A 23,783-nucleotide genomic window follows, 5' to 3' on the forward strand; every position below is an offset into this window, starting at 1 on the left:
GCTGTGCTTGCAAGGTAATATCCTGTCTCTGCTTCTCGTCGGCATATGACACAGGCCGACGGCTCCTACTGAGGCCTCCATCGTGCATTCTGTAACACGTTACATGTCTCGGAAGCATCTTAACTGCATGGAGTCTTGTGATAAGATGGAAAGTATTTTTAAATTAAATAATCGATGTTTTCTTTTCCTTTCCTGAAAAGTTTGTTTTTACCAATATGGAGGTTTTGTGTGGCAGCAGAATTATCCCCTTGGCTGCATTAAAAGAAAGAGAAATGCTTTACGTCAGAGCTGCTAAGGTCTTATAGTGCCACAGCTGCCCACAGTGGAAATGCAGGTGGAGAAAAATGAAAATGCTTTCAAACAACGAGCCCAAATTTACACCGACTTTAATGTGTGTTTTTTCCTCCTCCAAGTTTATTTCTGTAACGTTTGTAGTTTGCAAAGATAACCGCTTTTTTTTTGCTGTACACTCCAGCAGTTTTTTTTTTGTATACAGAATAAATCAATGTTGACTTAATTGTGCTAATACATGCAATAAAGTGGCATTTTTAGAGCAGCAGTTCTCAGTCCCCTGCATTGCATACTTTGCACCTTTCCTTGTTCTGGCAACCCTGCCTCAGCACATAGATTAGTCTTAATAATCTCTCAGCAAGTCCCACCTGGTGTATCAGCACAACGAGCAGAAAGATGTTCAGTTCACCGTGGGTCCCACGACTAGGAACCAGAGCAATGGACTTTGAGCAGCAGCTACGACTGAAGCCCTCAAGCATGTTTGCTGTGGCATTTACCACCTATGATTCATTTTGCAGCAGAATTGGTTCAGTTAAAGCGTGACTGAGGTATTGTGTGCTGCCCCCTGTAGGACTACAAACCGGACGAAGACCCTGCCAAGTACAAATCTGTCAAGACTGGCCGAGGGCCCTTAGGAGCTGACTGGAAGGTAAACAGCATACTGTCTAATCGCCACACTGATATTATGACATGTTAAAGAGTGCGTTTAAACACTGTGTGTGTGTGTCTTTGCAGAAAGAACTATCTAAAAGGAAAGATTGCCCACACATGTGTGCCTACAAGCTGGTTACAGTTAAGTTTAAGTGGTGGGGACTTCAAAACAAAGTTGAAAACTTCATTCAGAAGGTGAGTGTCCATGTATTATAATTCTCTATGAATAATTGTGATTGTATTAAGTGAAACACAAGAAAGAAACCTGTGCGCCCTCTTTTGGGCATTGTGTGAAACTGCTTAAGAAATACAGTCAATGGCAAAGTTCTTCCCATTAATGCATTTTCCATACAATAAATGTATTGACAATATCTATCTATCTATCTATCTATCTATCTATCTATCTATCTATCTATCTATCTATCTATCTATCTATCTATCTATCTATCTATCTATCTATCTATCTATCTATCTATCTATCTATCTATCTATCTATCTATCTATCTATCTGTTCTCTAACCAACAGCAAGAGAAGCGCTTGTTCACTAATTTCCACCGACAGCTTTTCTGCTGGATTGATAACTGGATTGAACTGACCATGGAAGACATCCGTAGGATGGAGGAGCAGACCAGGAAGGAGCTGGATGAGGTAAAATAAAAAAGAGAGAGAGAGAGAGCACACACCACACCACAGCTCTGCCTTCTGTTTATTTTTATGGATTGATTATTGATTATTGATTAGTGTTATTTTGCTATTGTGGGCCAAACACATGGCATGAGCAAGGTGACTGTTTACTGTGAAGTTTGATATTGTAGAGGTTTATTCAGCCACACCACCTTCCTGCACACAAAACTGCAGCAAGTGCTGCTGAATAATTGAGTGTAGTTGATAGTGAGCTCCAGAGCCTGAGAACAAAGGTAGAAGCTGAGCAGAAGCCTGGCCCAACACTCTACTTATGATCACCACTGGATGATGATATGGCAGTCGTGCATGACTTCTTTCTCTCTCTCTCTCTCTCTCTCTCTGTCTCTCTCAGATGCGAGTGAAGGACCCTGTAAAAGGCATGGTGGCTCTGGATGACTGAAACACCTTTGTAGAGATGGAGGGTTCTGCTATTTGTGTTGGTGTGTAACGGAGGTGTCGGCTGCATTGCCGAAGTGTGAAACTATAGACTCATTAGACTCATTAGGAGAAAAAAGGTCCCTGAACTATACATCATAAATGGCTTGATTACAGGCCTCAGTACATTACAGTACATAATTACAGGCCTCATATTATATAATTCTGAAAAACTTTTTAAATCCTTCATTCTGTCTTTTACCTCCTCAATTTTTTTAAGACTATAGTCCATGTTTTACAATCTCTCTCTCTCTCTCTCTCTCTCTCTCTCTTTCTCTCTTTCCCCCTCAGCTCTATATTACTTGACACCAGCGAAATCACTCTTCAAACAAATAGGAGAAACATCCCTTAAAACTTATCCCAGACCCTCTTCCTAACCTGTCTACTACAGCTCACTCTAAATGCCCTTCACCTGCTCTGGTTAGACTGGCAGCAAATCACAAGGTACAGAAGAAAGATTATCAAAGGTCCATGAAACATTCCCTCACTGCATCAACTAAAACTGACCCAGGGAGACCTGTAGCAGCCACGTAGGTCTTCAGCTATGTCAAAGGCTAAAATACCGACTACAGAAAGCACTTATTTACATGATTTCTATGTAAAATCAAAGATGTTTTTGTATATATTCTGTATGTACTGGAAGGCGAGTTGTTGGGAAATCCATGTAAACAATATTTTCAGTGGTTATGTTCACTCTTAAATGTCTGTTTTGCGGACCAAGCTGACTCTCCTGAGTGTTATGTTTTGAACTTGTTGTAATTGTTATTATTATTGGGACTTTTTAATTTAAATTGTCACTTGATATTTTCATTTGATTTCTGAAACATTTCCACATTGAGGTAAGCGCTCATTTGAAACATGGACCTCAACTGGGCTGTCAGCTGTCAGCTAGAGTTATTCAGAGGACTAATCAGGGCATCCGACTACATTATAAGATGGTGGTTATCTGTCAAGAAACTGAACAGAAAAACTGCAATTACTGGTCTGTGCCTTCCTTAGCTGCAGAACTCCATACAAGGTCACCAACAAGTCCTCCATCAACAGACTTGAGTATGTGGTATTTTTTATTTGATTGTTTTGATATTTTTCTAGCCTGTGCTAATGGCGTAGGACTTTTTGACCACTGCTTAGTTGCCCCCATGAAGTTCTTGGTTTTCATGATGAAATCTCCTTCATGTTTCTGCCTGTGCTTACTCTGGTGAGTGTGGTGCCTCTCCAGAGGCCTGAAGAGATTTCTTGGCTGCATAGCCCCCAGTCCTTTACTCAGATGGTGGAATTAGTAAAATACATGTAGGTGTATCTCTGTATATGTGTGTGTGTGTGTGTGTGTCTGTCTCACCATTTGAGTGAGGCGTCATATTCGAAAGACTTTCGCAAATCAGCAGAGTAAGCCAGACAGTTTAAGAGAGCACAGAATAAACTATCTGATGTTTTCATTTCCTTCTTTTTCATCCTGTTCCCGTTTCCTCCTGCTGCCCATCATGGAGCTCTCCGCGGGCAATAAACCCTCCTCAGAGCTGTCCTAGGTGTCCAGCTCTCCCTCCTGTTTTCGGACTTCTAACAGACAAAGCAAACTTTTACCCTGCTCGTAGCAATAATGCCTTCTCGGTTCCCCTCTTATCTCTCTCTCTAAGTACTGAAACTTATCCATGTGTGTTGGTGAACCCAGCAGTCCTCAGAAATCTTCTAAGCGCGAGCACCGGTCTGCGCTTGTGCCGTCTGCCGTCCTGCTCCCAGTGAGTCTGTGTAGACCACGTTTGGGGAATAAGGACTAGCTGGAATGGGAGCATCTGACTGGCTTTTCTGTGTATACCACGATGTGTGCGTGACTGTGCATCTGGAGTGGCGTTATCAGTGTTCGCGTGTGCGTTACGGATGTGCTCCTGTCTGCGCTGGCTGTGGGCCACTGGTATGGACATGTGGTGGACCAGCTGAACTTTACATCCAACTTTACATCATTCCCCGCTGTGCAAACCCATCAGCAATACTCCACTACCGTGTCGGAACTGGGAATCCAGATGTATGGATGTATGCGTTGAATTGTACATAGATATAAATATATGTAGATGAACACACACAAATATATATAAATATATATATATATATATTAATATATATATAAAATATATAGGTCAGACTATCCTGCCAAACTGTTAGCACATGACTGTCCCCTGGAGTCCAGAATGAGCTACTCTCTCTGGAACTCCTACTCAGCCTCTATTAATACCTGTCAGAATAGCAGTAAACACAGTGAGACAGCAGTTTACATTGCAATACTAGTAGTAATATTAGTAATAGTGGTGTAGTATCCTATTGATGTCACAATGGATAGCCGAGAAAAGAATATCCTGATCTATTCTGGAGGAAAAAAACAACAACAACAACAAAAACAACAACAAAAACAGCATGAAAAGAATGAGTAGACATCATGACTATTAAGTCCCCTCAGAAAACTCCTCCCGCTCCACAGCAGGCCTGGCCCCATGCCCCTGGCTCTTCCTCTTTGGCAGGATAGTGTCTAAGTATATTTTTGTTCAGTTGTCGTCGTATCTGCGGTATGTTGTCTGTCTCTGAGCTGTACTGGTCTCTTCCTTTTAACAGCGGCTCACGCGCCGAGCAGCAATGCAAAGGCTTTTAATGGCTGCGGGAGGAGTTGCCATTTTTTACTGGTCTGAGAACAGCTTCGCCACTGTCTTTTTTTGTAGTGAAAGGAAAGGTTCATGCAGGACAAGCTGGTGCTGGAACAGCGGGGAAAGGCAGCTTCTTTCTGGAGCATTTGTTTAAAAAAATCAAAAATCAAAAATCAGGAGCTCGAGTAACAGATGGCAGAAGAGCAGAAGGTTGAATGAACTGATTACTTGCCGAAACATGAAGCGGTTCTTGGCACAGAGACTTTCTCAGAGCTATTAGATTGTTATTAGAGTCCACTTTTTGTTGTCGGGTTTATGAATCGAGTAGTCCAGAACTAGAAACAGTTCATTTTTAAATGTTTTTGTTTGATGTCACTTCCTTCCTTGTCATTTGTTTTTATTTCTTTTACTGTGAATTTGTGCCTTTTGTCATTTTATCTTCCAATACAACCACATTGGAGATGTGAAAAAAATAAATCTGTTAAAAGAAGTTTGGCTGGTCTTTTTTATTTTAGCCCAGAGCTGATGGTTTAATGTTTCACATTTATTTCAGACTTTTAAACCTCCAGAACTGTTGCCACTATTTGTAAAGGTAAGCAAGTTCAAGGAAGAAAAAACATGCCTTTTCACTTTAACTCTACCAGGGGTGGGGCGGTGACAGGCAATAAAAAATCAGTGATTTACGTGGTAATACTACATTACACCAATTCATAATGGTAAATTTGCTATTTATTATGGTGGAATATATTAAGTAACAATGTGTAACAATGCATTGATACACTGTACTTACATAATGGAAACCAGAGTATCAGTGCAAATTAAGTACAGAGTAGCAGTGCATTGCACATTTATACTCTGTATATCAACTAATTAATAGTATTGATATGCTGTAACGGTGGAGGTGTAATTTAAACATGCTACCACACGCATCCACATCCATATTTAAGCACCTGGTCACACTGTCAGAATTCTGCCAGTTGCATTCTGATTGGCTATCCGTACTTCCACGTATATACAATTCCTTGCATCATTCTGCACTGATTTGATGTGAATCAAGTTTTGTTGTTCGGGTTAAGTTCGACTTTAACAAACAATTGCACATAGTGAGGTAAAATGAGCCTTTCAGAGCAAGATAGATCAGTGGAACTGAAAACAGTTTGGGAAGTCCACAGTATCTTATCATTAAAAAGTAATTCAAGTGTTGTGCTTAAAGCAATTAGTACTAACTAAGATAGACATCCTTGCTTGTTTGCTATGTGAAAAACCATATATATCAACCACAGTGAACTCTCTGTGAAGGTTTCCCAGGTTTTGCTGGTTGTGTCGCCCATAATGTCAATGTCAATTATGGAAGCACAAGTGAAAAACCTAAAAAGTGGAGAGACTTGCTACAGACTGACGTTTACTGTGATCGCCTTATTGGACTGGCAATCTGTGTTTCCCAAGGCATTGTGAATGTTGTGTGTTTTCAAGGTTGCCTCTTTGTATATGTCATGCCAAAATGGCAGGCTCGTGATTGGCCATTTGGCGTATCAGTCGATTTTCCTTTTCCTGCAATAGTAGGCAGTTCTAGGCCATGTTAAATGGTGAAAAGCATCAGACTCTCCATGTACCCTAGAGACTCTGGCAATGCGATCTTAAGTCAGGTGTCATTTTGACAACTTCTGCTTAGGTGTCCAACCACACTATTTTTTGTTCTTCTGCATTAGATGAATGTCCATGAGTAGGAACCTGCCAGTGATTGGTACAGGTCTCTCTCTCTCTCTCTTTCTCTCTCTCTCTTGCTCTCTCTCTCTCTCACACACACACACACACACCACACATCTACCCTGAATACAGTAAATACCATGGCTTTCCCCAGTGTTCTCTCTCTCTCTCTCTCTCTCTCTCTCTCTCTCTCTTTCTCTGCCCTCGACTGTGCCCTTGTTATTAAATCTTTGTGTATCCAGGCATTACAGAGAGGTCTCCAATGGTTCCTGCAGGAGATGAGCCTGCTTCTGTACGTGGGAAAGGGACTCAGAGCTCCTTCAATGCTGTAAAAATGTGGGTCTAATCAGGATTTGGTCAGAGCTGGATTAACCTAAACCCTGTTTAAGGGACTCAGTTCAAAACTGGGAGTGTGATATCGGGAGAGAGTTATAATGAAATGATGTTCATTTCCATTATGCACTGTATTATATTAGCTACATTTAGAACCTGGAAATACTACAGGACCAATAAAATATTTAAGTGCTCTTCATTAGCTTCTGCAATGAAATCTAAGGAACAACAAAGAACTGATTTGTTAAGCAAGCTTTGAGTCAGCAATCCAGCATTATTCCATTGAATAATGCATTGCTGATTTCCTAACTAGAAAGGTGTGTATAACTGGAAACTAAGAAATTCAGTCCAATTTCACAAGAATCTTTATTTAATAGTGGAATCCTAATTCTAAAGGCTTGAAGGACATCCTTGGCTTTCTCAATGGCCAAGATCTTGATAAATCATATCCTATTTGCAAAGCAAGCATTTATCATACAGATATGGAGGCTTATTTACCTGTTACAATACTTCTATACGAAGTATTCTTTCCGAAAGGATAGGACATAAAATTTCAATCATTTTTAAGGAGAATTAAAGTTCTGTTAGAGCTTTAAGGCACAGGGATAGGATTGGAATAGCAGGGTGCTGGAAGAAATGCCCCAGATTCCTGAAGGGACCTCATCACGTGGCTGCCCACACAACGTTGTTCGCCTAGACAAAGTTGTTCCTGGCACAGCGCGAGGTTTACATGCAGGGAGAAGAGTGGAACACCCCTACCTAATCTTTACGCAAGTACATCTCTGCGTGCTGTCACAGAGGCAAAGGTGGGCCGCGTTTTTTTTTTGTGATGATTTAAGCAGGCTACTTTGTACACTTCTAATCACTGTTAAGTCGTTACATGAAAGTGCTATCAAATTCAATTCACTTTTGTACTATATCACGATAAGAGTTGAGTTTGTCGACAAAAAGTAATTCAATGTTCAGCAGTGGAAATTGTGCATAGGTTCACAGCAGGAATAAAGTAAAGGGATTTTCATAGCTGTTGTAAAAGACACCAGCTCTGAGGGATGTTAAGAATAAAACGAGAAAATAAACCGGATAAACCAATTGCACAAAAAATATAATTAATTAATTTGGAATGTACATGGGTAATGAAGTTTGATTATTCTGAACAGCAGAATCTAACCTCTATCTACAGCTATGTACTGCATACTTTGCCAGTGATTTTTAGCGACATATGATAATTTTCTGCTGTATCTGTTACAGGTAAAAAACAAATGTTAGAGTTTCACTCAAATAGTTTTATTTTAATTTCTAGTAAGCCTGTCAACCAGAAATGAAAGGGAAGAGCACGAAAATGAGCAGCACGTTCTCAATGTTCTGAGACTCTGTCCATTGGAACCCACTGTTTCTAAGGCAACCATTGCCATTATTAAGAGGCATTAGCATGCTGAATATATGACCTTTGACTGTGATCAGCTCTGCCTGCGTTTTCATTATATGCAAAAGCTTTTGAGAATATAATCTTACTGACAATTGAGAAATGATTTAGGTTTGATTAACCCTGTGTTTGGGCTGTCTTGTATGGTGTGTGTGTGTGTGTGTGTGTGTGTGTGTGTGTGTGTGTGTGTGTCCTTAAGTGGGAAGATGAATACTGGGGTTTTTGGAAGCAGACAAATCCATCATGCATGCAGGTTGGACCACACTACATTACACCAGTAAAACAGCACTATCCATAAATTATGGCTTTATGTGTGAGTGCTGGGATGGTGTTAGAAATCGAGCATGTGCGTGGGGTCAGGCGAATGTGATGGCAAGGGATATCATACTCTCACAGAGTGAAATATGGAGCTCTCTAATCGGGGGTGTTTTGTTCTACATTATCTACTGCCACCCTCTAAGGTGATTAACATGACATGCATTCAGGAGAATGAAGGTAGTAGGATTGAGCAGATATGCAAATGTCTACACAACTCACTAGAGTGTATATAAAACACATAATATATAAAATAAAATATATATCAAGCTAAATTTTGTTTTAGCAATGCCACAATGACAGATGTTTATTCTTTTATGGTCTGAAAACAGTCATTGACGCCACCCATCTGTGAGACTGGCTGAGAAGCAGTTGGGTTGTGGCTGGCCAAGAGCAATGTAATCATCTTTAACGCTACAGACAAAGAAATGGTCACCGTTTTGATGTCCTGTGCACTGCACTGATGCTTAACTTCAGCTATGCTCGATGATAAGAAGTAATTCAATTTAATACATTCATGATAACGGAAAATAACACTTTAAATACAGCCAACCATTTTGAACAACATTAATAATAATCATATTTTTTATGTTTTTGAAAGATACAGGCAAATATTCAACAATAAATCTTGATATCAAGAAGGACGTGGCTTGTGAAATACAGAGATCAGCCTCTTGGTTCGTAGTTGGTCAGAGCAGGACTAAGCTAAACCCTGAGACCAGCTTCTTGATTCTCTACATCTCTCTGTCTGTCGGTCTGTCTGTCTGTCTGTGTCTCTCTCTCTCTTTCTGTCTGTCTGTCTGTGTCTCTCTCTCTCTTTCTGTCTGTCTGTCTCTCTCTCTTTCTCTCTCTCTCTCTGTATATATATATATATATATATACACACACACACACACACACACACACACACACACACACACACACACACACACACACACACATACACACACACGGCTATTCCCATGACATAGACCCTCATCATTTTAAGTGGGGTTGGCATTGTGTGAAATTGTGTTCAGACAGACCTCTAATAATACCTTTAGCAGAGTAATTCCATTATGAATCAACGAGTCTGCGAATGAAGGAGACTTGGATTGTCTTAATGTATAGGCAGTTCAATGAAACATGACAGAGAGAGAGAGAGAGAGAGAGAGAGAGAGAGAGAGAGAGAGAGAGAGAGAGAGAGAGAGAGAGAGAAAGAGAGTTTTGGTACGGATGTACTTAGCAGCTTGGCCCAAACAGGAGAAGCATTATAAAGCTTTGCAGGATTAGCTTTCAGCTGGAGTATTCAAATCTTTATCTGATTCATCATGGGAGTTGTTTGTGTTATCAAACAGTTCTACATCAGAGGAACAGGATTAATGTCCCAGTGTGTAGATGTAAAGCACTGGAGAGTGTGCATTATTTCAGACCCTTATCTTCAGCCTTGCATTCGCACACTTAACCTTTGGTCCATATCTCCAGGAAAATACGGGGCTTTTTTCTCTGGCACCGTGTCAGATGAAGCAGATATTCGCACTCTTAGAGCAGTGCACTGTCAGATACCGGATTAGCCTCTGACGCCATTGGGCTGCTTTGTCCAAGCCTGGTAAGCAGACCTGATCCCCCACAGCGATCAGTGTCATTTCCAGGCACTCACACATGACCGGCCTTCTCTGGATCACACTCAGATGCTTTGTAGTCAACAGGAGAAGCCGGACAGCTCTCAGGGGAGACGAGTCTCAGCCTGAGAATTGTCACGCCCCTCACTCCTGTGTGTGTTTGTTCAGATTTTGAGTCTTTAAAGGATTACACTGAGCTCTGTGCGAGCGGCTCCGCATGGTGTGGGTATTTCTGTGGAACTGAGTGCTGAGATGAAATCCGGCTCGTCTAGTTCTGGTCCTTTCGGCTCCTCAGTCTCCATGTCTGTCATCATCTCTGCAGAACCACTTTCTCTGCCTTACCTGTAAAAAAGGACCACGCCCTTACGCAGGTGGCTTCAGCCTTGCCCTTCACCTCCGTCTGCCTGTCCGGCGGCAACTCAGCAGGTGGCACTACAGTGGGGTGGTGGGGGAGCCCTGCGGTAGTCCACGGACCGCCGCTCCAGAGCGGCGTTAGTGGACGATCCTTTCACTCATCTCATCCTCTCTCTCCTTTTCCTTGGTTTCCCTGGGCCGGTATCCCAGGCATGGTCCCAGGCATTTATGTAGTCACACTATACTTTACTTTCTCTTTTTCTATTAATGTGCAAAATATTGGAATATTTGCCTTTTCTGATTTTTGATCTGACCTTTATCTTTGATTTTACTTATTATTGTCTAAAAACAAGTCTGTCTCTCTCTCTCTCCCTCCCCCTCTCTCTCTCTCTCTCTGCTCTCTCTCTCTCTCTCTCTCTCTCTCTGCTCTCTCTCACTCTCTCTCTCTATATATATATATATTTTTTTTTTTCGCTCTTTCTTTCTTTCTTTCTTTCTTTCTTTCTTTCTTTCTCTCTCTCTCTCTCTCTCTCCTCTCTCTCTCTCTCTATATATATATATATATTTTTTTTCGCTCTCTCTCTCTCTCTCTCTCTCTCTCTCTCTCTCTCTCTCTCTCAGGCTTCACATAGTGACATGGAATGTTGGCACAGCAGAGCCTCCAGCTGATGTGAGGTCATTGCTGCATCTTGAGTCTGACTCTGACCTTTATGTCATTGGGTACGAGCTTGATATTTTTGATGGTTTGTAAGGAATGATTTCTTGATATGCCGAATATTTCTTGATTATACCCTTCATTTATGACCAGCAATTTTCCTTGAGACAGTATATCTCTTGCAGGTTGCAGGAGGTGAGAGCCACTCTAGTGAAGTACATCTCTGATCTGATAGCAGAAGATTCGTGGAGCCTCCTCTTCATGAACTCACTGGCACCAAATGGCCTCGTCAAGGTACATAACACTGGGCTGGGTGCTGTGTGTCCTATATGCTGGATGAAATGTAGTTTGGTTATGCGACACAGAGGGAGGGTGAGAGAGAGAGGTGGGGGGTCATGCATGAGCGGTTTTGTGGTGCTGTTTTTTTGTGGTGCTGGTTTCTCAGAACACTGGCCGCTTTGTTTTTTTTTTTTTTTAACTAGATTTATGTACTGAAATTAGGGCTTGAGGCATGATTGTTCAGTCTGTCCTAAATGGGGTATTCAGTGATGGGTTCATGCAGTGTGTCCCCATTTCCCGATTACGTGCATTACGTTCCCAGGATGTTCTCTCCTCGTTCTGCAAACACTGCTGCACACTGCCGGACTGAAAAATCACACACGTATCAAAGATATGACTTTGAAATTAGCCTACGATAAGAGTTCTACGATTGCCACACCTCATAATGGGCTAAACTATTCTTAGTGTGTGCTTGTGTATGTTGTTTACAGGTGACCTCTGTGAGGATGCAGGGTCTCCTCTTGATTATATTTGCCAAACAGGCTCATCTCCCCTTTATCCGAGATATCCGTACCACATACACCCGCACCGGCCTTTTTGGCTATTGGGTATCACAAACTCCTTTCTTGGCCCCATTTGGCCTTATGTTTTAAAGCTTACTAAAATAAATAAAACAGCATGAATGGTATTTACCAATGCTTAGAAGAACTGTCTGTTCTAGGAAAAAAACAGCCGAGAGGTATAAGTTATGTTTGTATTGCTCTTATGGGAGAGCAGGGGAAGGTGTGATGTGTTTAAGTGCTGTATTGCTTCCGCAGGGGAATAACGGGGCCGTGTCAGCACGGCTATCATTCTACGGTCACATGCTCTGTTTCCTCAACTGCCACCTGGCAGCGCACGTGAACTACGCCTCGCCGCGGGTGGACGAGTTTGAGCACCTCCTGGACACGCAGGTCTTCGACTCTGACGACGCGCCGCACGTGCTCAACCACAGGTCAGTGGCGTTTCTGATTCTCTCCCATGCTCCACTTCCTCCCAGTGCCAGCGTCTCATTTGTGTGTGCGTAAGGGTGGTGTTCTGGTTCGGTGATCTCAACTTCCGCATTGCTGACCACGGCCTGCACTTCCTGCGGTCAGCTATCAGCAGTGGCCGCCTCAGCCTGCTTTGGGACAAAGACCAAGTGAGACACACACACACACACACACACACACACACAAACAGAGTCACACACTCACAAGCAAAAGTGTAAATGTTCTGTGTTGAGTGTGCTGCCACATAATCTCTATGTGCCTCTTACTGCTGTGCAAATATTGTCCATGCTGTATGCGTGTATGTGTTTGTATGGGTGTCCTTCACTCTTCTGCCTGCGCTTGTGTGGATTCCCCCATGCTGGATCTGCAAATGTTATCTTTTGCTCCTCTGTGCTAGCAGTGTGTGTGTGTGTGTGTGTGTGTGTGTGTGTGCGTGTGTGTGTGTGTGTGTGTGTGTGTGTGTTAGCTGATGATGATGAAAAAGAAGGAAGCACTACTGCAGGAATTTCAGGAAGGATGTCTGCATTTCAAACCGACATACAAATTTGAGCTCCACTCTGAGACCTATGACACAAGGTGAAACCCCTCACCCTATTTATTTATACACACACTTATCCACACTTACACAAAACACACAACATTTCAATGTGTGCTGTGTTGAAGTGTAGGCATAGACTCAGTGTTCTCCCTCCAAAAGATTTTTCCTTCTCCTGTCTTTTTTCTCACAGCCCACAGAAGACATGGTTTGGCTTTACGTAAGATCTTACGAAAAATACACACTTCTCCTGCATAGTTTCCTGCTAAATCCCTCACTTAAAACCACTGGGCCATGACCTCAATAACATTCTTCCCCCCAATCCCTTACGTGCAGTGCTCTAACAAAATCAAACACCTAGTGTATGCTTGCTTTGAGCCTGTTGCCATGGCAAGCTGTTCCCGCCTGCAGGATAAAAAACTCTTGTTTCCTGGAATTTGTGTTTACACTACATAAAGGCATTGCATCTTACTAAGAGGCTTACTGAGGTGAGATTAGGGATCCTATAATCACCCGCTACATTTTCTGTGATTGGAGTCATGAAGTGCGCATTAGTGGCACTTTAGTGAGCAGTGGACTGACCAAAGGCTAGCACTGGTACCCAACAGCCTGCTCTTGTGCAGTGCCTCTCTGTCAGTGTGATGACTTTCCCAGAGATCCTCACCTGTCTTCTGCCAGTTATTGTTCCTCATGCTTCCTGAAATGTCAAGGTGGTATCTTTTCCAGCAGGTTTCTTTCTGGATTGTATGTGACCTATCCCCATGCACGGGAAGGTAGCTGGTCCTGGAGCTTGGGTAGAGGTTGGAGGTTGAAGTCTGGTTGAAGCGACTGCTGTAGCTGTTGCTCTCTCTGCTCCTTCACCCTCTATTGCATAACTCCATCCTGTGCTTCTGTGGTGCATTCATCTGTTTTCCAGACGAAAAGCCAAAACTGTGCACTCTCGGCATGACCTGCACTCTTTGTCCTTAAACAAAGTGTGCAGATGAGCCTGCAGGGTAGACGCCTTTCTCTTCTGTTCAAGGCCAGACGTCCACATGGGAATAATCTGCGCGTTCTACTTACTGCCGTGCAAATATTGTCCAAGTAGGAAGAATGTAGGCATAGATCTTAAAGCATTTGCGGGATGTGAGCTGCCTGCATGTCACCTTTCAATTCCTCTGTTTGTTTTTTTTCTTATTTTAACTGTACTACAGTAACTAACACTGCACTTCACTTCACACCAGGTGTGAAACAGAAATGTAAAATAACACGTATGAGGACTGTGATATGTTAGATGGAAAACAGGTCTACACTATAGTCAGACCACTAGAGAGAAGGACAGGCTTGGGTTCAGTGCCTGTGAATAGACCAGGGTATCTGAATGGTTAGGATGTGGGAACATGTCAGACGTGACTGGCTGTCTGATTACAGTGTAGAGTTGGATGTCCTGCATCGGGTTTCTTAGCCACTGTTTGGAACATCTGTCTCCTTGTTGCGGCCAGTGGCAAGAAGCAGAAGCCAGCTTGGACAGATCGTATCCTGTGGTGGACAAAGCCCGAAGGCTTGATGGAGGAGGAGGACGAGGTGGAGGAGTGCAGCTCCGTGGCATCGTTGACAGATGACTCACACTTCCCCTTGAAGGTGACCCAGGACTTGTACACCTGTGACGTGTCCTATGGAGTCAGCGCCCACAAACCTGTAATCAGCACATTTAACCTGGAGGTTAGCACTGGTGATGTGAACTCTGATGTCATTATGCTGCTTGAAAGACTCTTTACACATTAGCCGTCAGTTTTCTCATAGATGCACTTTCCATAAAAATTACGTAAAATGGTGTATATTTTTTCAAGATTACAAGATAAAATCTTTGGGGATAAAAACGTTTATTATAAGTACCAATGCAATTATTTTCCATATTTTGTGTCCTGAATGTCCAAAAGCAGCAGAGCTGGTGGGTTGGGATGTGTGTTTTCTCTCTCTATCTCACAGCTGTGGAAGAAGGTGGAAACGGCACTGGTGTGTGTGATCGCTAAGGGCCAGTGGTGTGCTAATGAGCATGCAGCACTCACCTACACCATACTGGAGAACTTTGATGCCTCCACCTATGACTGGATTGGCCTCTACAAGGTGAAACAAAAATGACACACACACACACACACACACACACACACACACACTTGGGATTACAAAAAAGAAAAAAAGTGCCTAGGCAGTTTAGCTATTTAGTGTTTCATGCTTCCCTGTGTGTAGACTGACTTCAAGAGTTCCTCCGATTACATTGCGTTTGTCTGGGTCAAGGAGTCTGAAGTCGCTGCAGTTGATGAGGTTGTTCAGGTACATACTGATATTATGTTAGCTGCATATAAAAGGGATGTTGTGTTTAGATGCTTGTTGGTAGTCAGTGCCTGTGTGCATTGCTTGAGCATTCTAAATGTGTCTGCTGCCCCTTCTAGCTGAGCATGAAAGTGGATGATCCCCTGCTGCAGTCTGGGGATTACATTCTGGGCTACTACTGCAGAAACACGCAGTCCCTTGTGGGCCTTAGCCCTGCGTTTCAGGTAGGCTCCATCATAAACAAACACACACCTACACCCTCACCCACACCCACTCTCACAATCATACACACTAAGCACAAAAAGAAGAGTGTGTCTGAACCCGCATGCTCAATTCAGAAATCTGTGGGAATACCTGACCCAGACTTGTCATCATTTTTGTTTACTATTGTACACAAACATCATCTGGTGTTTACTATGCAACAATAGCCCATTGCTTTGATTCTCATGTTTCAGATAATGGAGTCTAAACTGGCTCTTCTGTAGGGTCTGGTGCCTGAAAACATGAATGGACCTGCCATGTAACTGCTGTCTCTGAGACCTACTGAACTGTCATCTCTGCCATCCTCTCCAGCCAGCAGAGCGCCATTAGGCAGGGCTTGTGTGTGTGGTTTACAGCAGGACTTGTGTGTGTGGTTTACTGCAGACTTTCACAGTCCTGGACCTGGAGGGGCCTTGCAGTACACATTTTAAAGTGTTCTTTGCACCCAGCACACCTAAATAACCTTGTAGGCCAATTACCAAGTCAACTTTGAAATGGATGTGTTATAGCAGGATTCTTTAGGATCAGGACTAGGAAACACTGGTTTACTAAAACTAACCTATTAAATCAACCCTCCCCTCCACGCACATACATATACACCCTGCATCACACACGCATGCATGCACCCCCCCCCCCCACACACATATTCACACTGTCAGTTTGTAGAACACTCTTGCTAATAATAGTTCAGCAGCCATGGGTCTGTCAGGACAGTTTACAGAAACTAAATTAAGTCATTAGGTTGTATTATTCCTGCTGCATGGAGGCTGGCTGAGGGCAAATTGGGAAAAAAAAAAGTGTATTGATGGAAACAGTACATTAAGAAGGAGAAGAGGGGTTGATTAACGGAATCACAGATTCATCTGAGAAAACCGGACTGTCCCAGGAACATAACGGAAACCTTTTACCAGAAATTGGGCTATATGATTAGAGTCAATCAGTGCACATCAAGATTTAATTAGGCAAAGTTAGAATTAGGCTTGTTGCTGAGTGTGGATACTCGAGCAAAAAGCACTCCCCAAACGTTGAGCAGACATCTGTGTGCCACACTCGTGAGGTCCAAACTACTGCGGCACATTGAATAGCCAACCTCGTTCTTTAGGGTCTGAATCCATGACTGTGTGCAAGTGCTCCTCATCAGGATCAATGAAATGCAGATCAGTGTGTGTGTGTCTGACTGCTGTCTGTAGTGCAAACACTTCACACTGCTTCAGAAAACACACAAACATCTAACATGGCCAACTGCAGCGATAATTCTGTCTACTCTCCACCAACCAGACATCAGAGTGCCTGATGTATCCCAACCATTTTCTATGAAAAACAAAATGTTGCCTCCTAAATATTCTCTCAGTAAACAGTGCAAGAATGAAATCTAGGCTTTTGTGTACTGTCTTGTGCACTGTTGATTAATATGAATATGATTGTCTTGGTCTTAGGAAGAAATTGCTCACCCTAAGAAGTAAGTATTTGACCAAATGTTATTTATGTGCAGATGTGTGTTTTGGCCAAAGACACAAAGCAGATGTTCTTTTTAAAGCTAACGGGAGCCTGAGATTTTAGGGCTGCAACTGCATATTACTCCCTGCAGGTGGCAGTGGTGCTACTTGAATGATACCTTGAACAAGCTCTGCTATCAAAAATGATCTTTAAGCTTCCTATTTGGAATTAAAATCGACATCCACACATAACAGATTTCAAGACCTCTGTCTTGAAGGAACAGCTTTATGTGATTTAGTTGGAACTGATTATGTAGGCAACAGAGGGGAGAACATAAAACCCACTACATTTCTCCACAGCCATAACAGTGCTATATGCAGGTGGGAATTGGCAGATACTAATGTTGAGGAGGAAACTTGGCAATGCCCCCGAACATTACATCACTGGTGGACATGTAGGAATGTTTGAAAGCTTACAGAGCAGAAATTAAACATGACATTGACAATCGCTGGAGACCCACATCAATTGCAGTGCGACTGCTGCTGTAGACCACATCTGGTCTATGAAGTCCTGTTCCCATCTGGGCCCACTGCTGTTGTGCATTTGTGGTCTCTCACAGAGATAAGGGTGGTTGCATCACTTCAGCCCTGCCTCACCATGACAGTTATTTAGAACAGTAAATCAGTGCCCTACTAATTCCATGTTTCTGTCACTGTTTGCTGCGGTGGGCTGATACGAATGTTTTGATTGGTCAGTGATGGCAAACTCTGTTCATGGTCAGGATAAAACTGAAGGAAGTCTGGGCCTGATGGGGTGGAGGGTTTTTGGAGGGGAGTTGGAGTGGAGCTGAGAGTGGAGCTGGCTCAGGGATGGTGGACTAAGGAGTTAGCTGTGAAGAAATCGCTCCCTTGGGCTTGCTGTCTTTCTCTCTCTCTCTCTCTCTCTCTCTCTCTCTCTCTCTCTCTCTCTCTCTCTCTCTCTCTCTCTCTCCCCATTTCTTCTTCTCCCTTACATTTATAGCTAACATTCAGGGTAGCATTTTCTATATTGCATTTCTGTTATTTACAATATGATTTGTATTGCCTCATCACCTCATCTATCCAGTTGTAATGTGTAACTGATTGGCTTCTGTTATATTAATACATCTTGTGCTACCTTGAACTCATATGAAGCTCAGCTCTTTAGATAGTATTACATAATGTAAATGCATAAGTACTCATTAACCAAACTGAAGGAGTAACACCTATTCCCTGTAATCTGCTATGCGTCTTTATTAGGTTAACCAAACTGAATGTTAAACCTCTGACAAAGTTGGATGCTTTAGCATTAAGGAACTTTATAAAGTTGATTATGCATAGTCTCATGACCTATGCTAAGCTATGCAATGGAATTTACTCTTTCTAACACGTCTGTTATAATTTGGAGTTAAATGTATTAACATGCATTAAACCACACCTATTTCTGTCCTTGGCTGGAGGTAAGCAAGTAGGAGTGAGTGCGCACAATAACAAAACCCTGTACATTACTGCAGAAAACCCTCAACCATGGTTTTACAATTTTTACAGTCCTCCTACGGCTTCTTCACAGGGATAGAATACAATATGTAGTGAGGTAGAATACAAAAACAAAACCCAAAAACACACAAACAAACAAAAAACCCTTTTTGGTAGGTTGTGCTGTGTGGGATGCGCACCATGAGAGAAAGAATGGTGAGGTTCATAACCATGGTGATGTGTGTGGGTATGAGACAGCGCTGTTCCGAGATGGGGCATGACTCAGCACTTGTCCTTTCATGCACGTGCACGTGTGCTCGTGCACGTGCACGCTGCGAGTGGTGGAGATGTTGTGTGTTACACTAACAGGAAGCAGTTTAATGCATAATTACAGCCATAAATCAGCCCGAGGTGCCTGCTGCACTCCTTAGCGCTTGCAGTAGCGAGAGGAGAGCGCGAATTCGGCGCCAGAAGCCTGTGCGTGCGGCCCGGCCGGCAGCCAGCCCGCAGCAACGGGCTCAAAGCGCCGTGCCATTCCTGCATTCCCCAGAGCACTGACGCTGCTGGCCATGTAGCACACGCGGCTGCGGTAAACAATAGGTCCTTCATTATTAATCAGTAGCCAGTCTTTCACCTGTCCCCCACGTATCCCAGCTCCTGCGCACCGTGTGACCTCCACCGTGTCTCATAAACACGTTAGAACTACGTTCGATTTTGTGACAATAAAAGATCCTGTGTAGCTGAAGAAAAGTTGCACACAAACACGCATTTACCTGCCAGTCTCACTGTCAACAGCTCTGATACAGTGGATTGCACAAATCTAAACAGTGCCGAGCCCAATACAACCAAATCAGACAAGATTGGAAAAAAATAAAGACAAAAACTTGTGAACAAAGAGCTGTCTTATTTTCCTTAAACAGGTTCACAGGATACACAAATGCTTAAATGTGATTCCCAGCCATCCCATACATACCTTTGTGAATTGTACTGTAATATAAATGGAATAAGGGCATAGTTGACAGTAGGGCTGATAAACACCACCGTTTGAGTCCAAGGACTTGAGCAAAGTGCTTGGTTGAAGCTAAAGTGTTGCAATAGATGATGTTGGAGAGATGCAATTAAATTAATTAGAGAAAAAAAAATAATTGGCCATTAGGATGATTAAGTGGGAGGTATTCCCATTCTGTCACCATTACTGCTTGGCAGAGGCTTCCAGCGCAGTTCTGCTTTTCAGGGGAGCACACTCATTTTTCACAAGGACCCTAAAGCCTTACGCACTAAAAGGACCTGATTGGACCCTGATGTCACCTCATAATGGAAAAAATTGTTAATGGAGCATTGAATCATGCTTATGGACTCAAGGTATTTAAACAACTCTATAGTGAGGTAAAGGTGTTTGAGAGTGAGAGAAGTGAAGTGAGAGAGTCAGAGAGAGAAGGAAGAGGAGCTGGTAAGTAAGAAGGTAAGGTAAGCTTGAAAGGAAAAAAGCTGGAGGTACTGAATTAATCAGGCTCATTTGCAAGGTTGAAAATGTGCAACACATCCAAATGCATAACGTCACCTGATAAGGGTTGGAGCAATTTCTACCAAAACACATGGTGTTTATCCTCAGAACCGACATTTTTAATGGTGGGATGGGATCTGAAAGTGCCCCTCTGTTCCTGAGTGACTGTGTGTATCGCAGATTGGAGGAGGAGTGGGTAGGCGATTATGGTCAAAGATCTGAGTTTTCCATGGTACACAACATGGAGTCCTTTTTGTAAAAGTACAAAACAACAATCACAGATGCTTTCAGGTCCAAAAAAGTGCAACTTTTGCTTTTAAAATGACAAAAAGCAGAGGGAAGTAGCTAGGAAACGCCGGCCCCATCAGATTCAGAGGCAAAGCTCAGAACAGACAGTGACGGAAAGAACTATATTTTAAGGCTTTTAACAGTTCATGGTCTGTGCTTGTAAACAGTGGTGGTAAAACCTCTTCTTGTTTTGGCTCTTGGGGAGTATGGAAGTTGCATTGGAAAAAATCAATGGCCACACTACTTTATGCACTACTGCCTGGTTTAAAAGAGTGCAGATAGCAGCGAGTTCAGCTGGGTTCTATTCACAGGCTGCTGCGTTTACCAGCTGTAATCAAGGTTTTCGTGGCCAGAACAAGAGCTGTTCTGTATGGAATATAAATAAACAGAGAGTGAGAGAGAATCATATTGGCTCCGTATTATGTTTGGTGTCCAATATTCCTGTTAAACATGTACATTCAACTGCAGCAATTTCCAGAACTCTGAACACCAAAACCAGACCTGCTGACTGACAGCTGAGATGATACACCTGGTTATAAAATGAATGTATACCGTTGTGTACAGTAAGGAGGGATTTAGACTTCCAATTTGTGAGTGAAGTATTAAATGTGCTTATGGCTTGGGAGATAATGTGGGATTTTGTGCTTCTTGTTTGGGTTTGTGTGTGTGTCAAATGGCAATGTTAGTGTACAAGCATAGGGGGAGGTGAAGCCCAGAAAACTCTATTAAGCATAACTTCATTCAGCTCAACGAGTCATTCTAAGCTGTAATTAAGCCTTGACCCCCTCATCGACCCCCACACCCACTGGTCAATTTGCTCACCCTGCTTCAATGCCACGCTAAATCTGCTGCCACCTGTGGCTGTTTGCAGACCCAAGGTTATGGAGCAAACAGACATCCCTAATGAATAGTCTGTGCAGAAACATGATAGTGAACTGATGCACCAAGCAAAACCAGAGGAGAGCTATTACTGCACTCCCCAACTGCATACATATACGCTGAATAAAACAATTCTAAAACAAATACAGACGCTGGGTTCTTTGTTCCAGTATTTTATTCTTTATTATTTTAGTGTGGACATTAGAGGTGTTGGAGAAGCCAGTGCAATTGTCAGATTTGAGTGGACCTTGACCAGATTTGAGAGGGCGGCTTGATTTTAAGGAACACAGCATCAGCTTCACCCCCGAATTGCATTAAATTACTTATAAGATAAATAAATTAAAAAGGTCATCTTCATCTGTAAAGCGGTCTGCTTACAGGTACTGCAGTGTACCGAGGTGTCATGGCAGTGGGGCGACACCAGGGGGTGCCGCACCAGGGGGTGCCGCACCAGCGGCGGTCTCCTGGAGGCCGAGGGCTGATCTGCAGGCTACACTGGGCCACTGACATTTCTCTTTGAGGGCAAAATGAATGTATGAGTCCAAATGTGTCCTGAATAGCCCAGAGTGTGTGTGGAGAGACAGAGGGAGGAGGCACTTCTGTGCAGCAGGTGGAGGCTGATTTCCTCAGGGAGCCGCTGGAAGAGTTTATTAACCAGGCCTGAGCCCAGGAGCTTCGCCCTGGCAGCCCACGCCGGTGAACCATTTCACCCAGGCTTCCGACCCTGGCAAGACACAATCACAGCTCCAGCAAAGGCAACTTCACAAGGTTACTATGGAAACATCTGACCACAGGGTTAGATTAAAAGGAATGAATGTTTGTGTGTGTGTGTGCGGTGTGTGTGCGGTGTGTGTGTGTGTGTGTGTGTGTGTGTGTGTGAGAGAGAGAGAGAGAGAGAGAGAGACAGACAGAGATAGAGAGACTATTGAAAAAAAGACATACCTTTCTCTTCAAGCATTCACTGCAGAATATACTCTTCATTGGTGCTTAACCCAAACATGTGCCCAAGCATTCAAATCTGGACCTGCTGGAAAGAGACAGTGACACTAAAGTGATAACACTGCTGGAGGGAGCTGGATGATGTGCTTACACCATAGATCATTATGAAACAGGGGCTGATTCGCAAGTGGGTGAAAGTAATCTTAACTGGACCGTCTTCACCCCTACGCACACAAGAAACTTACAGCTGCACTTCCACGATGAACCAGTAGATGTCACTCGTGTAGCTTGGAAATATGACCCATGGCCGTCTTCAGGGTGGAGCGGGGTTCTGCGTAGAGACCTTTTCTTCACGTAACGCCAAACATGGTGCTACACTAGGCACATTAAAACACAATACCCTGGTTATGGAAATACACCCCAACCAGCGCCCCTTGCAGTGCAGGCCTATTTTTTGAGATAGAGATGGCTTCTAAAATAGAACGAAGATATAAGCCTGTAAATGTGAGCCACTTTACAACCAAATCCACAGAGGCCAAGGACTTTGCGATCAAATCCACGCACCAGCAGCATGGAAACCATTCAAATATGTTCAGCGTAGAGTATTCCAGGATACCGGGCAGAGTGAGAAAGCTATTTGTAAAAAGCTGCACCTCATTTTCTGACATGACATAATGAATCCATTAGCCAGCTGAGAATGGGACAGGAGATGTTCTAGGATGTTAGAATGGATGCCTTTGACAGACCATTGTAGTCGGAGTTACACTCACATAGCTCGCTCAATTAAAATGCCTGCAGCGATTAGCCAGATCTGTTAAAAAGGCACCTTAAGCCAAAGTGGCATTAACAAGCTCATTGATTCTTTGCATAAGCGTGCTTCAGCGGACTCATCAGCTACTAATGACAGAGCGCCAGCTCCACAGGCACCGGCGAGCCATTTCTGATGCATCAGTGACATTTAGAGTACCGAAGCCGGGGGGGGGGGGGGGGGGGGGGGGGGGGTTGGCCCAGACTGGACTCTCAAGGTGAGGCTGGGCTCTGGGACAGCAGCAGTTCCCACCCGACAGAACCAGCCAGTACTGGTCAAGCACTGGAGAACGGACTTGACCTAAGCCAATGTCGTATGTAATTTGTTTCAGGCTCCCAGTACTTTTAGTGCTCATTTTCAGGTTTGTGTTAGGGATAATGTGTTTGAAATTGCTCCTCTTAAAAAAGTTCTTTTTCACTTGGCATTCCCATTTAAACATGGTATGTTCATTGTCAGCCAGGAAATATTAGAAAGGTTGCGGTGAAAATGTGAGTCCTAATCTGTTTTGACATTAAGCGGACAGATTTTCGCACAGCGTACAGGTTATAGACAAAAAGAACCACTGTTAGTTTCCACCCTCTAAACTTTCATTATCTTTATTTTTACTCTATGAAAAGTGGAACATCAGGCCATAAATGGCGATAAATGCATGGTGTGGAAAACTTTAGCATCAGAAAAAAAGACAACACCTCCAACTCCGTGAAGCAGTTAAGTGGTAAACCAAGTCCTGGAAGATGGCAAAGACCATCCCCTCTGGCCATGTACACCCCCCTCCCCCTATCAGGGGTTTTGACTCCTCTCTCATTTTCTTTGGTTTGGCCCTTTCAGTATCTTTCAGCTACTCGTCGGTCTGAAGTAATGGAGTCCATTTGAAACCCAGCCCTTACTGCTGACCTTCACTCGCCATTCCTGACTCCATCCCTGCGTGTGAAACGC

The 23,783-nt window shown here is 43.2% G+C and overlaps 2 protein-coding genes and 1 long non-coding RNA gene across 3 annotated transcripts in view; 2 read left to right on the forward strand and 1 right to left on the reverse strand.

Moving 5' to 3' along the window:
* Positions 1-5,182, forward strand: part of pitpnab (phosphatidylinositol transfer protein, alpha b) — a 26,116-nt gene extending 20,934 nt beyond the window's left edge. Inside the window, exons 8-11 of the mRNA XM_035535988.2 lie at positions 863-940; positions 1,027-1,137; positions 1,469-1,591; positions 1,980-5,182. Of these exons, the coding sequence (XP_035391881.1) occupies positions 863-940; positions 1,027-1,137; positions 1,469-1,591; positions 1,980-2,027 (360 nt within the window). The 3' untranslated portion in view covers positions 2,028-5,182. The remainder of the gene's footprint in view (positions 1-862; positions 941-1,026; positions 1,138-1,468; positions 1,592-1,979) is intronic.
* A 1,941-nt stretch (positions 5,183-7,123) lies between these two features.
* Positions 7,124-16,870, forward strand: inpp5kb (inositol polyphosphate-5-phosphatase Kb). The gene is made up of 14 exons (XM_035535769.2): positions 7,124-7,538; positions 8,355-8,408; positions 11,047-11,145; positions 11,266-11,374; positions 11,851-11,967; positions 12,178-12,353; positions 12,428-12,539; positions 12,857-12,966; positions 13,119-13,145; positions 14,407-14,626; positions 14,894-15,031; positions 15,155-15,238; positions 15,358-15,462; positions 15,694-16,870. Exons 1-14 carry the CDS (start codon positions 7,369-7,371, stop codon positions 15,721-15,723), a joined length of 1,551 nt encoding a protein of 516 aa, XP_035391662.2. The 5' UTR covers positions 7,124-7,368; the 3' UTR covers positions 15,724-16,870.
* Positions 16,871-21,462: 4,592 nt separating this feature from the next.
* Positions 21,463-22,418, reverse strand: LOC145652382 (uncharacterized). Its single transcript, XR_014118605.1, has 3 exons — positions 22,285-22,418; positions 22,043-22,127; positions 21,463-21,824 (listed from the first exon to the last, which is right to left on the reverse strand). It is a non-coding gene; the product is annotated as an uncharacterized LOC145652382 (long non-coding RNA).
* Between the last annotated feature and the right edge of the window lie 1,365 nt (positions 22,419-23,783).

This window comes from Electrophorus electricus, chromosome 19, assembly GCF_041902795.1.
Source record: "Electrophorus electricus isolate QZ-2024a chromosome 19, ASM4190279v1, whole genome shotgun sequence".
In the NCBI taxonomy this organism is placed as follows: domain Eukaryota; kingdom Metazoa; phylum Chordata; class Actinopteri; order Gymnotiformes; family Gymnotidae; genus Electrophorus; species Electrophorus electricus.

Excerpts from the sequence above, each read along its gene's own strand:
- inpp5kb (XM_035535769.2), top strand. The coding sequence starts at position 7,369 with ATGCCCCAGATTCCTGAAGGGACCTCATCACGTGGCTGCCCACACAAC. Across the intron at positions 11,375-11,850 it reads CACCAAATGGCCTCGTCAAG|GTGACCTCTGTGAGGATGCA; the intron begins GTACATAACACT and ends TGTTGTTTACAG. Across the intron at positions 13,146-14,406 it reads AAGACATGGTTTGGCTTTAC|TGGCAAGAAGCAGAAGCCAG; the intron begins GTAAGATCTTAC and ends TGTTGCGGCCAG.